Source organism: Amphiura filiformis, chromosome 13 (genome assembly GCF_039555335.1).
Source record: "Amphiura filiformis chromosome 13, Afil_fr2py, whole genome shotgun sequence".
Taxonomy (NCBI): domain Eukaryota; kingdom Metazoa; phylum Echinodermata; class Ophiuroidea; order Amphilepidida; family Amphiuridae; genus Amphiura; species Amphiura filiformis.
Genome location: NC_092640.1, coordinates 36,941,457 through 36,955,964, shown reverse-complemented (window position 1 = coordinate 36,955,964; position 14,508 = coordinate 36,941,457). Strand labels below are relative to the sequence as shown.

The following is a 14,508-nucleotide window of genomic DNA, read 5'->3' as shown; positions in this document are numbered from 1 at the left end:
CAGCCAAAAAAGAAACTTAACATATCTTAAAATCCTGTGCATCAAAATGAACCAAAATTACACACAGGATTACGTCAATATTCTACTCTAAACACATGTCAGTAACCAAGCAGTTGTGCAACTGACACAAAGCAAAATATCTTAATAATTATGAAAGCAGTAATAAGAATATTTTGGTGAATTTGATTTGATTTGATTTAAATTGAAATATAGGGATAGCAAAATGTATTCTGTATTATGATTATTATCTTTTTTCCCCACAGATAGATCAACAAGAATTGGGCCTGCTCAGTCGAAAGTATTTTTTGGATCCGATATATGAACATGTAGGTAAATGGTGTATGTATCTACTAAAAGTCTGAGTTTAATCTTTAACATTCCATTAATTTTGGTTGTATTTGAAAAGAGAGTGCCCGTGCTTCACCATGGCAGGATGTAAGAAAAAGCAAGACGCAATAGTTACATGCCATGAGCACAATGCTAATTTCATGTTAAAATGTGCTGCTATGCATACGTTTAAAAATGGTCATGACTTGGTTAAGCGCTTTATGAGTTTCTTTGTTGCTAAGCTTTTGCTTTTATGTATTAAATTTGATTATTGCCTGAATAAATTCGTACAAATCGTATCTTTTTTTTACATCTTTTTCAGTATAAAATGGCGTATCTTCACTACATGATCACGATAGCAGTGATGCTAGGTGCCGATGAAGATACAGCGGTCGCGGATATGACAGATGTGTTAGAATTTGAAACAAAGTTAGCAAACGTAAGTATTGAAATACATAATTAATGTTAGGAAGTTAAATTTATTCCGCCTGAGCACTACCTGCAGATCTAACATTGCCTCTGATTGGTCAATTACATGATATCTTAACTTTAATCACCAATCAGAATGGAACTTTGCAAAAAATTCACCCCAAATTTTTTGCGTGGTGAAATTATTCTAACAATGTTGCTGATTGGTCCAATTGATAATGAAAACTTCTTTTTGGCTTATCGGCAGGTAGTTCTCATGGGATATTTTGTAATTGTACGTGTATTTCAACACCGAACTAACACCCTTTCATACACTCTTGAATAATTGTACTCGCGCGCAATTTCGCGTCGCGTCTTTCAGGGTTGACTTATTTTTCTTGTGGGTGCATTGATAGCATTTCGTTTGTTATAGAAATAACAGAAATTGTAGCAATAATTTTCGTGTATGAATAAATGTAGACCTTTGTTGCTCGAGAGATTGGACAGATTGGACGCAATGTACTTACGGTGAATGTTGATACGTCACTGCATCCTGCCGTGCTCCTGCATAGGACGCATCAACATCTTAGCGCGCGTGCATTATTTGCTGTAAAAGTAGTGATATCGGTGCCCGATTAGCTACCGATGGCTCTTAACATCATTCCCTGGAGATATAATAAATGGTATCAAGCATAATAATTAACAGTTGATTAGTGTTATTGTTTTTCATTTGAATTAAAAACAAATGCACTGTACCAATGTCCAGGTTACGATAAAAAGTCATCGGTACCTCTTCGGACACCGATAGCGCTATAGGACCAAAAAATTTGCTGTCCCTAACAGGAATAAATAATAGCGATGGGTGAAAAAACTAATTTTGATGGATCTGCCCTGCACTAGACGTACGCTGTAACTATGTATCACACCGTTGATTATCAAAGAATAGGCATAAAGACATACCGTCGTTTTATCTTTTCTGTTTCTGTTTCTGTTTCTGTTTCCGGGTTTTTCGGATCTCATTGTTATTTTGAAGTGTTAGCATGGTACGTGTGAACAATCCTTTTATTCTAGTCTTTTGTTGACTACAGAAAAGTTGAACGAAGATAACTTCTGTTTCGGTTTCGGGAGTTATGTTAATTTCTGACATGAAAAACGTGAGATGAGAGGGTTGATGCTAATCTAGACAAAAGAAGTGTCTAAATTTTACGGTGCCGTCGTAAATTCCCGATAAATTGGGTGTATAGGTACTCCAGCCTAGGCGGGAGTAGCTCGTGAAAATAGCCCAGCGTAGAAATATACATTAACATGATTAATATAAATTAATCAATAGTAATCAGTGTTGCCAAGAATGTTCGTGCAATCGCGCAAAAATCGGTCATATTATGATTATGTAGCGATTAAACGGGGAATTATTTTCGTCCCAAATACACCTTAAAACTTGGTAATATGCAACACCAGAGAAGTGCGTTGAAGTGAAACTAATAGGATTTCTTTCATTGGAATTGGTAATCTGATAATTGCTTCAGGCAAAATTGCCAGACTCAAATCTATTTCAAATGTATATTATTTGAGAGAGTGGGGATGATGAGACGAGGAGATGATCTGGTGGAGGAGAGGAGAGAAGAGGAGAGGAGAGAAGAGGAGAGGAGAGAAGGGAGGGGAAGGGAGGAGGGGAGGAGGGGGGGGGAGGGGGGGGGAGAGGAGTGGAGTGGAGTGGAGTGGAGTGGAGTGGAGAGGAGAGGAGAGGAGATCGAGAGAAGAGAGGGGGCGAGCAGAGCAGGGAGGAGTTTATTCCGTTTATTTTAATTTTTCCACGTTGATCATAGGCCTACTGCTAAAACAGTGAGAGGGGGAGAAGGGTAAAGGAAATACAACATCCAATATAATTCAGATATCCACATAATTCAAAAGATGGCATAGGTGAGAGTTGGGGAGGGGGAGAGACAGACAGACTAGAAAGAGAAGAAAGCGAGAGGAGAAGAGGCAGGGGTCCTTGTTTTAAATGTCACAGTAATATAGACCACAATGATACAAAATTGGACCTGATGTAGGCCTATCCTGCCTAGTTAAATGACTGACATGAGTAAGATTGCCCACTTGAGACGCCAGTGTTGCATATAATTGACTTATCCAACCTTTATTGACGGACATAAGTGTGATTGACAGCACCTATTATTACCTCTTCAAATGAGAAGCATTTGATGATGCCCCAAACGTAACAATGAAGTCAACTTACACACCATCCTACTTAATCCCTTGCGTTTTCGTTTCTGAACAATAGAGCTCCCGAAACAGAAAAGATAAAACGACAGTTAGAACATAATTTTATGCAATTTCACATAATGCTGAATCAATTTACGTTTCACTCACACCTGTGTGATTATAGTGTCTATAGCGGTATTGTATTGAAACAGACATGTCAAGGGATGAAAGAAGCCTAGTTATAGTACAGGGCAATACATTCAAAATTATTTTTACGGGGATTTGCCATTTGGTCTAATGCCACTTGGTCTAATATCCATATCGTCTACATCCATTTCGTCTAAACCCATTTGGTCTATATCCACTACGTCCAATAATCATTTGGTCCTTTAACCATTTGGCCCAATAACCATTTGGTCCGATAACCATTTAGTCTAATAACCAATAAGTCTAAAACCATTTAGTCTAACAACCATTTAGTCTAGTACCCATTTGGTCTATAACCAATAGGTCTAATAGCCATTTGGTCTAATACTCATTTGGTCTACAAACCATTTAGTCTTACAAGCATTTAGTTTATTAATAAATAGACGAAATGGTATTAGACTAACTGGTTATTAGACCATACGAGTATTAGACCTAACGGTTATTAGACCAAATGGGTATTAGACCAAATGGTTATTAAAGAAATATTAGACCAAATGGTTATTAGACTATATGGTTAGTAGACATACCGGTTATTAGACCAAACAATATTAGACTAAATGGACATTAGACTATATGATTATTAGACTACGTGGCAATTAGCCTTTCTGGTAATAGACCAATTGAATATAGACTAAACGAGAATTAGACGAAATGGTATTAGACCAAATGGCAATAGACCGAATGTAACACTGTTACATTCTATGGCGAATCGAGTCCCAATTTCTCTCTCACCATGTGATACGCATATGCACAATAATATAATTATATATGTATCTCTTTTATAGTTATCAACACCAGAAGAAGAGAGACGAGACAATGAGAAACTGTACAATCCAACCACCATTGGGGAACTGCAACGTGATGTGCCAGAGGTATGATAGCCCTTCTCATCTCTTTTCTTTCTTCGTTTTTCTCTATCACTCTTTTTCTTCATATTGTTTTGTGAGGCGGTTATTTTTTAGAAAAACATTTCACTCTCCTAAAAATGACGGCCTCACAAAACAAAATAAAACAACAGAAATCCACTCACAAAATAATATAAAACATAACAACTTGTGTGTACCCAGTTTGTGTGTATGGAAACTGTAGAGGGCAGAATTTGTTTACTCTCTCCTAAAAATAATGGCCTCACAAAACAATATAAAACAAAAGAAATCCACTCACAAAATGATATTAAAAATAAAGGGTTTTTTACCGCCTCACAAAACAATATAAAACAAAAGCTTTTAGAATATCATGCATGAATATAAGGAACATGTGGAGAGACTATAGAGGGCGGTAATGTGAGTGAGGCACAAAATCCTCACGCAAAAATTACACCCTAAATTGTGCCATAGCTGCAAAAAGGACATTTTTTTGGCTTGTACATGTGTGCATGAAACTTAGAACATCAACTCAGCAGCCAGGAGGTCTCAGAACTACCAATTTGCGACTTAACGCTCATTTTGTGAAAGCAGGTCACACATAATACAATCTATCCTCTGTGCTACCACGTGCTACCATTCTTTATCTTTCTTTCCCTTTCTTCTCATCTATTTTAATTTTTAAATTGCAAGAAGGATAGTTTGGACATTTTTCATGAGAAGCATTTACTTATTTTTAAAGTATGCCCATTTACCTATTACTTCATCATAATCAACTCAATTTCACCCAAAATATCATGTCACGATATTCGTGCACTCATGATCCGTTAATAAGATATCTTTTAAATAACGCTGTACTTCTCTTTATCTTTACATTTTCAGATCAATTGGGTTTCTTATTTTGCGGCCAACATGCCAGAGCATTATCTTCCAGTGCTTGAGAGTGAACCATTAATCAATCGTGCTCCAGAATACATCTCGAAAATGGCCAAATTCGTTGTTAATGAAACACCGCCAAGGTAGGTACATAATTGTCATTCTTTTTCATATGACGCGCATTTACTGTGGTATCCTATAGTAGTTATTTGACTCTTGACTTCTTGACGGGTTTGCAATTTTTTAATCGGGAATATGATATTGTACAATGAAAATGACAATGTTACAGGCCGTAACGAGCCAATTTTACACATTTGAATTTGGATTTGGAAGATACCTTCTCTTAAATAACAGTATTGCGAACCACCAGCATACATAACTCGATGTAGAGAATCTTTCCTATTCAGAGGAAATATTGCAATTACACACCTTATTGCCTTTTAACAATAACCATTGACACTAGCACATATCAGAGAAGATGTAAGAAAAGGATGGAGAACAGAATTATATCCTTGAGATAATCCCGTAGGTAATCCTGTTGCACCTATCATAGTCCTTTATTCTCAAGTGGTGGGTTAACCAACAGTTAACAATGAGAGGAAATTCCTGAACCTAGTTCAGTTGGGGATGATTGAAGTGACCGCCAATTATGACCATTTGATATTTAATACCAGCCTGTGAAAAAAAAAAAAAAAAAGAAATAATGTAGTGCCAAAATAATGTACCCTTTTACGGAAGGAGCAAAGTTTAACAAGTTATAACTCCGCTACTGAAGTACGAATGTCAGCGGCGAATGTCAGGTTATTATTTCCCAGTCTTTAAAAAAAAATTGCAGGCAGAGGTGGGAATCGATCTCGGTACCTCCCGGTTAAACAGCACTGTGAAAGACCACTAGACCAACTAAATATCTGTTGTGAGATGTGTGACATTAATCTTTGATATTGCTTAATGGAACAAATCGCGGAATTAAATCAGTAATAAAAGAAATAGATTCTTATATAGCGGTCAAATTAGATAAAAGGGGAAATATTTGTCCCTGCTCGAAAGAAAATATAGGTTAGAAAATAATCTAATTATCTAAATTATCTAAATTACAAATTGAGATTTTATATTTCTTTCTTTCACGAGGCGACATTATCACAGACAAACACTGTATAAGCTAAAAACTCGACGCTCATCACTAGATGCTGTCATTTAGCTCAATGGTAGAGCATCAGACTGCTGATATCAATATCGTTGGTTCGAGTCCTCCTGCCTACGCTAAAATTTGTTCAATTTTTTTCGTTTATTTATTTATTTATTTATTTATTTATTTATTTATTTATTTATTTATTTGTTTTTGTTTATTTATGTAAATAATTTGATATATTTGAAAGAGGTATTTGAGCAATTTTATAATCCTATGGGGCCATATTTTGAACCCCCACCCTCCCAACTTGCCAAACGCACAACACCTATGAGTTTGCATCATACATGTCATCATTAGTCACGATTATGCACTTTCAGTTTCCCACGCGTTTGAACGGGAATTGGATTGCGTACTTTTTCGATGTCTAGTGAGCAAATTTTTTCATTATTTTGAGAAAATGATGTCAAATTTTCTATTCTATATTGTTTGGTAATAATGTCTTTTGCCAATAGTATGTTTAAAGTTGTAATTTTGTGTTTTTGATCGCAAAGATCGGATATTTTCGTTCCCGATTCGAATTCTGAACCCTTCGCAAGGGTGCCGATTTCGGCAGAACTTTGACGATAATTTTGCCTTTTTGGACACTTAAATGCTTTCGATCCTTAATTTTGTTTCAACCGAGTCTTAAATTATCAAGCACAATACAGTTGGTACCACATTTATATACATTGATGAAATTTTAAAGATTTTTTTCAAGTTTCTAACCGGCGCAAATCGTTAAGTGTGTATTTCCCATTGACATCCAAAATGGCGTAAGCCAGTCCTCAATATACATAGGTACGGCGTATATAGGACTGGCAAGCGAGTCTATGTCATCATCATAAAAATTTGAAATTCAGGTCCCACAAAAATACAGTAATTGTGCAAAAGAGGACATAAATAATTTCTTTCTGCAACCATAATGGGCCGCAATATATCACTAACCGCATAGTCCGAGGCAAGGTTCATTATTGTCAGGGTTAGGGTCTTAGGGTTAGGGTCTTATGGTTAGGGTTAGGGTTAGGGGTTAGGGTTAGGGGGGTTAGGGTTAGGGTTAGGGTAAGGGTTAGGGTTAGGGATTAGGGTTAGGGTTAGGATTATATTCGTATTTATTATACTAGTAATAGTATATTGTGTGTATGCAGTTTATTCCGTAATCAATAAGTATCATAAACAAACACCTTTCTGGCACAACGAATCATACCACAGTCGTGTAGGCATTAGACTATGGATACAAAGGTTGTGGGTTCGAACCCCAGGTAAACCGTTATAGAATTTTAATTCTATCGATTTCTTTTTATTTTATTAAGTAAGAGGAAATAATAATGGTAATAAGCTCGTGTTATATCTAGCCTCATAGGCCTATTAATTACATGTATGTACTATGTGTTATCGCATTGTGGCCCATTAGGCTGAGTTCACATAGAAGTATACGGTATACGGTATTCGCTATACGAAATACACTCATTCATTCAGGCTGAGTTCATATAGGAGTATACTATGTGAACTCAGCCTGATCGAATGAGCGTATTTCTTACAGCGAATAGCGAGTTGTCAGTTTACCCATTTTCTTCGTCTTATCAAATGCTTGTAACTTTACTTCTTGAGGTCACATTGCATTCAATGAGGTGTCATAATGTGCAGAATTAGATAGCGCATCTATTAAAAAAATGAATTTGCCCACATATGGTTTAGGTTTTTAAGATTTGGACGGTATACGCTGCACTAAAATCGAACATGCGCGATTCCCACTATACTATACTATACGCAGGTATACGGCCTTTTCGAATAGCTCTTATGTGACCCGGTACTATGAAATTACCTTGCTCGATTTAATCTATACGCGTGCACCTGCAAAACGTGCATCGTATACCCGAATAGTATACTTCTATGCGATCGTAGCCTTATGTGACCCGGTACTATGAAATTGCCTTGCTCGATTTAACTATATACGCGTGCACCTGTAAAACGTGCACCGTATACCCGAATAGTATACTTCTATGTGATCGCAGCCTTATGGTTGCAGAAAGAAATAACGCACGCCGGCAACTAGACTACTATACAAAAAAATAGTATCAAATCTTTCCTGCTCAATCAATATAATACTTGCAAATAGATCATAGTTTACTAATCTAATCCTGTAATATAGACCTGTTATGTGGTTTGTTATGGTAGGGATTAGTGTCCGATCTCTGTAATGTAATGTAAATGAAGCATATTGATATGCAGGAAGAATCGATCAGGGCGCTATCTATTAGGGAAAGATAAACACTATTCAAAATATCAATAGACAAGAAGAAAGGGATGTAGAGATTTGTAATTGAGTCATGCATGATTTATCAGAAGGTTCTTTCCAATTCCCAAACGTAATGAACATCTATGAACTGAAAGGATGACCTATAATTTTCAGGCAACTCATACTCTTCAAAATGTTACCGAATTTCAGAATAATTAAAATTACCGAATTCCTGAATGAAAGCTCATCCGAATTATTTGCTTGCATGAGAATATTCATAATACAATGATGTTATAAGCTCAGTACCCGCCATTAATCCAATCTGCACCAGTCCAATATGATAGGACTATAATATTATAAATAGGACTCAGCTTGTGAAACTGTGCAATTTGGCGTAAGTCACAACTTAGTGTTTTCACCACAACAGTTAACTTGGTTGCAAATGCCCTACTTTGAGAACATTTATAATTTCAAAACTGTATCGAGTTATTATTGTATCCTAAGATTTTGAATGGAATTCCTATCCACACAACAACTTTAATTAGATTAAAATTAAAATCATTTGGCATGTGAAAAGGGTGAGGGATGGGAGGGGCCAAGAAGATAAGTTACGGAAGGCCGGGGCTGGGAGCAATTTTGGGCACGCCATTTGACAACTTTCAATAATTATTACAAAGCCCCTTATCGATGCGTATAGATCTTCACCGCGCTCATCGAATTTCACATTTGCATACTAAAAACGTGCGTATCGATAATATACTTCAGAAGCTTTCGGGATTTTCCGAGAAGGTTATCCAATAATGGACTAATTTCATTTGAATATTCAATTTCAGCGTGGTGGCAAATTACTTGATATGGAGGATAACAAAGAATCGAGTGACAAATCTTAGTCGTCGATTTCGGGACGCGGAACAAGAATACAACAGAATTGTATCAGGCACAAATTCTGTTCCTGCACGGTGGAGAAATTGTGTTCAGTATGTTCGAGATGCCATGGAATTTGCAACGGGCAGATTGTATGTTTTGGAACACTTTGGAGGAGATAGTAAGAAAAACGTGAGTACGACCAACAATGTAAGAAAAGTTGAACAATGATGCCGCTATTTATCTGAAATCTTGTATATATCTTTGCAAGGGGTAGACACTTGTTTAATGGTATAAGAACATCAGAAAAAGAGTAACAGATGGCAAGGAAATCTTCAAAAAACGTTTATCGTGAAACGTAAGGAATTATTCAGATTATTTGGCTAACTAAGTAAATAGCGCCCTCAATTTCATCTCAAATATACAATTTATATTCATATAAATCTATATAAAAATCACCACTAAAAAGCAGAAAAAGACGAATAATTTCATAAGAACTGAAAATCTATCTTAGAAATAGCTTTAAAACATATGTGTATTAGTGTGATAGCTGTTGGTATTATCCAGGTCTGGAATTGAACATTATATAATGTTTTTGTTAGAAAAAATTATAACTGATCACATCAGACAACCGTAGGTACATGTATATCTCAAAAAAGTTACAATTTTAAATGTTTTTTCCCACAAGGAGAACAATGCAAGCACATTGTTTCGTTGGTGGTTTGTAGCATGATGTTGCCCAAATCAGGATCAGAGCTTTTATTTTATAGTGACTGGGGCATACCAAAATGCAAACTAAACACAACACAAAAAGAAAGTCCGCACTTATGTAACCCGTCCTGCACCAAAATCGGATCTGGTTATGACAATTTGATTGATAAGGTCGTGTGCAGAATTATGTTAGCTCCATCTACCAATCACTCAAAATGTTATCCGATAGTTGACAGCTCCTAAAATTAATGGGATTTTTATGAAGCATCACGAAGAAATGAACCTTAATACTCAAAAAGATCTAGTTTTTTTGTTTGTTAAACTTCAAACCTGAAACCAATTGCAATCATAAAAGTGTAAAGTTGCGTTTGCGAGTTTTGCACGATTATGTGTGTTACACTGCTCCATAAACAATGTGTTGTAATTTCTTTCTGGTGTACCAGAACATGATTCAAATGTCACGATATATTTGCTAAACGAATTAATCTGCAAGAACTTTTTTGTACATAAACATTATGTAGCGAGAGGTTTTCAGTGGTATAAAAATTTGATAAAATTGGGGGTGATTAAAATGCACTTTTAATTGATCATGTTGATTATACCCATAAAATGTCTCGAATGCACCATTTTCGATATTTGTTAAAAGAATTCTTATTTCTTTTAGACAGAACGTATGGTTGATAACCTTAAGCAAGCTTTTAAGGATATGCTGAAGGAAAACGAATGGATGGATAAGGAAACAAAGCTAGTTGCGGCAAAAAAGGTAATTATCTTGAGCTTAATCAGTGCATAAAAGTCAGCCAAAAAGCATCTAGTCCTGAAAGTGACCTGTCCATATATTTTATATATACATGTATAACGTTGGTTTTGATCGGTGCTTGGCTGCTGTCAAAATGACAAATTGCCCTTTTAATGCTGAAATGGGCAGAAAGAAGGATTATTGTAGCCTAAAAAAGCAAAAAAAAATGGTTCATTTGGTCATCATGGTGGTATTTTGGTGGTGAGTATGCTCCAATAAGATAGCTATTGTCAACAGGCATAGGCTGGTAAAGGAAATAGCAGGTCCGAAGACAAAGTAGCCCGTCTCGGACTTTTTTATATTTACACGCTGAGCTTAATTAACACTTGATTGAGGAGAAAATCTAGCAAATGACCAACACAATTGTTTCCTCATTTGTCAAAACGCCATCGCTCACCGAGAAGAGGAAATAAGTCCCGGGGAAATAAGTTTGTATTTAGTATAAAATATTATGACTTTTTTTTGTTTCGAAACAGTATTTTTAATTTACGTAAAAATGCAAGAAAAAGGCTACAATATAGATCCAGTCGCTAACTTACTAACCTATGAACATCACGGTATCACCTGTTATCATGGTTATTTAACTCTGAGAAAATGTTTTTCTGTCTTTTGTATTTTAGTGCGATGCAATGCAGGTCGAAGTAGGCTATCCTGATTGGATTATGGATGATGACAAACTCAATGAAAAATACCATAGGGTGAGTGTATTCGCCAGCGAAGTGTTATGTGTAATCCGATTAACACTGTGGCAACTGGATCACGCTTTTGAGTTCTGCACCACGATCGAAATGGTCGCAATATAAAGTCTAGTACTACCAATTTCCAGTTACCAGGGAGTTATGTAACCACTTCGCTAGTGAATAATCAAATTAGAATCATTGTTTGCTGCAGAAGTGGTTATGTAATCATGCGTGTATTTTTTTGGGGGTGGGGGGCTTTGGGGGCTCCAGCCCCCGGGGTCATAGTAGGGGGAGACCAAAACGAAAGGGCGGCGGAAGAAGAAGGGGCGGCAAAAAGAGTTAAAAAAGAATTTAAAAAAAAAAACTGTGGAAAAATGGTACTATACATTGCTTTTAGGGCGCCAGCGCCTAAAATCCTATTAGTAGACACTATAAGTAGACCCCACACATCACCTTTTTTTTTTGACTCAGCATAATGTGAAATTTCCAGGTCTTGCATATTCCTTGATAATGCAATGGTGCGATGCAGAGTTACAACGTACGTGTAGTGCAGAGTAACACATTCAAATATTGTTTTCACCTATTGCTAATTATTAATCCTATTACATAACTACTTCTGCAGCAAACAATGATTCTAATTTGGTTATTGTTTACAATAAAGATAATATCCGTCTCTCTTAAATACCACTAATAGGCCTGGGCGATACATTGAAATACGACGAGTAACTATTTGTTTTCATGGCATTCGAAAAGACTGCATTAAAATCGCTGAAATTGATCAAGTTATTTAGCCAAAAAGTACTTTTTAGAGTTTGATGCTTCAAAATGGTACATTTTCTCTCATTATATGACATTTTTGTTGTAATAGTACCAAAATTCATACGCACGGCTTCGCTTTTTAGTAAATATTCGCCCTATCATATTGTAACTTTCAGCTTCGAGGGCGCACTGTCATTTTAAGGTGTTTACGGTTCAGTGCGTTAAATCAAGAAAAGTCTCAGGTCAACCTAAGTTGAATTTTTGATCATTTGGCATCTAAATCATATTAGTGGCATTGAACTGTGAGAGTTCTGAATATGAGAAAATTCCACCCGAAATTAGGCATTTTCCCATTGAAACCCCTGTAATACATAATTAGTGGTATTTAACCTCTTAGATTGTGTAATACACAATCTAAGAGGTTAAATACCATACACAATGTGTATGCTATTAGACTATAATATTCTGTTGAGAACCATTTCTATTGTGCTACCCCCCCCCCCCATCCGTCAAAAAATGAGCGTGTTTACGCCCAAATGACCTAAGCTAATCGTAGATCTTTACCCCAATAACCGGGGTAGGAACAGCCATGAAAATGACTATGGGGGTGATGCCAACCATTGGTTTTCTACATTAAAATCAATGATACTCCTTTCGCTCTTGTCAAATTATTCCAAGAGCTACTAACTTTTTTTTTTTTACTTATTAGTTAAGTTAAAAGTCATTTCTTTTTATATTTAGGAAAAAATTCCCATGTTCGTACAAGTTTTTAGCCGAAAATCAATTTTTGCCTATATACAACTCCTAAACTATATAACAAGGATAATAATTATTTTTCTCTAATAAAAATACTTCATATCATGACGGTATCGTTAAATTAAGCAGTAAAATTATGATAATCAAAATGTAAACGTTCTATATAATATAAAGTAAAACAAAAACTTTGTTTTTCTTCGTACATTTGTGTAGTCGTATTTTGTGCTAAGCAAGAACTATTTTCTATTAAGGTTTCATATAAAAGTTAGTTTTCGGATAAGATACAGAGATACAACAATACTATTAAGAATGCATTAATAATAAACATTTTAGTCTAGGTAAGTTTGGCATGAATACTAATCTCGCGCAAAATGTTTGTTGTTACAGCCATCATGGATTTAAACATGTGATACTCTAAAACAAAACGAAATTTAACAAACATTCTGCATGAATTTACATTGTTACAATTTACTCCCATTGTCGGTTTATAATTGTTGTTTGTTTTTGTTTTTGCAACATAATACTGATGTTTATTTTAATTTTTTATTTATTTTTCAGCTAAATATGTCAAGCGATACTTTCTTTGAGAATGTAATTGGTTTCCTCAACTGGACAACATATAATACTTGGCTACAACTACGAAAAGAAGTCGACCAATCTGAGTAAAGTATTAGGTTTTTGTGTTTTCATTAAAGCCACAATATGTGATTTGTTCCCGAATTTTTCTCGAATTTCTACTTTTTGCATGATTGTAGTGCCAAATGGTGTACTAATATACCACGTGAAAGGCTAAGCCTTGTTATATTAAATCCAGAGATCTCCGGTTTTATTCCGAGTTCAACAATCGAATGATGGCTTAAACGTCTAGTGCATGGGCACTACCATTCATGTGTATCATTAAATCAGTGACGTATAAACTGTGCGTCCCATCTGTGTGAAGCTCCGCTCAATAATAATACATGTACGATCGGCGTGGTAATACACGCATAGTATGTGCTGGAATGAAATAGCAATTTTATCGTTTTACCTCATTAAAAGATGACAATGAGATCAGTGTAAAACTAACATTTAAATAGGAATCTATTCTTTATGCAGATCACAATTATGAAATTTGTCATATTTTGAAATTTAAAGTACATGCCTAGTGATTCATGAAAGCTATCAAAAACATTAAACGTCTAAACGTCTAAAGGCCTAAATATCGAGTAATATCTTTATGCAATTTTTGCTTTTTCTTACAGATGGCAGTTTAGCCCTGCTGAGGTTAATGCATACTATAGCTCCAATAAGAATCAAATAGGTAAAATAACTTTCTTATTATCCAAATAAAGTATTAACTTACATCGCACGTTTTTACATGTAATGGCAGAAACACACAAAGTATTTCAAATATTTGACAAAAAGAAATCACTAAATTATACTTAAACTGTACTCAGTGGTTTTCCTTTGCCAGTTCGGTACTAGTAACTACAATTTTCTTCTTTTCAGTTTTTCCAGCGGCTATATTACAACCACCCTTCTATCATGCAGAATCACCATGGTAAGCTGAGGCTTTAGACCTCGTACAATTCTCGCGATTCATAATACGATGCGCCGCCAGCGGTTGCTTTTGCAAGTTGCACTTTTGACCTCCAGGGTTGACATCACTGTTT

The 14,508-nt window shown here is 35.7% G+C and overlaps 1 protein-coding gene across 1 annotated transcript in view; it reads left to right on the top strand.

Annotated features, from left to right (window-relative positions):
• The window catches only part of LOC140168295 (neprilysin-1-like), a 57,190-nt gene that overhangs the window by 35,717 nt on the left and 6,965 nt on the right, over positions 1-14,508 (top strand). Inside the window, exons 7-16 of the mRNA XM_072191649.1 lie at positions 264-326; positions 650-766; positions 3,930-4,016; positions 4,890-5,026; positions 9,121-9,343; positions 10,527-10,625; positions 11,282-11,359; positions 13,415-13,518; positions 14,098-14,156; positions 14,345-14,396. Of these exons, the coding sequence (XP_072047750.1) occupies positions 264-326; positions 650-766; positions 3,930-4,016; positions 4,890-5,026; positions 9,121-9,343; positions 10,527-10,625; positions 11,282-11,359; positions 13,415-13,518; positions 14,098-14,156; positions 14,345-14,396 (1,019 nt within the window). The remainder of the gene's footprint in view (positions 1-263; positions 327-649; positions 767-3,929; positions 4,017-4,889; positions 5,027-9,120; positions 9,344-10,526; positions 10,626-11,281; positions 11,360-13,414; positions 13,519-14,097; positions 14,157-14,344; positions 14,397-14,508) is intronic.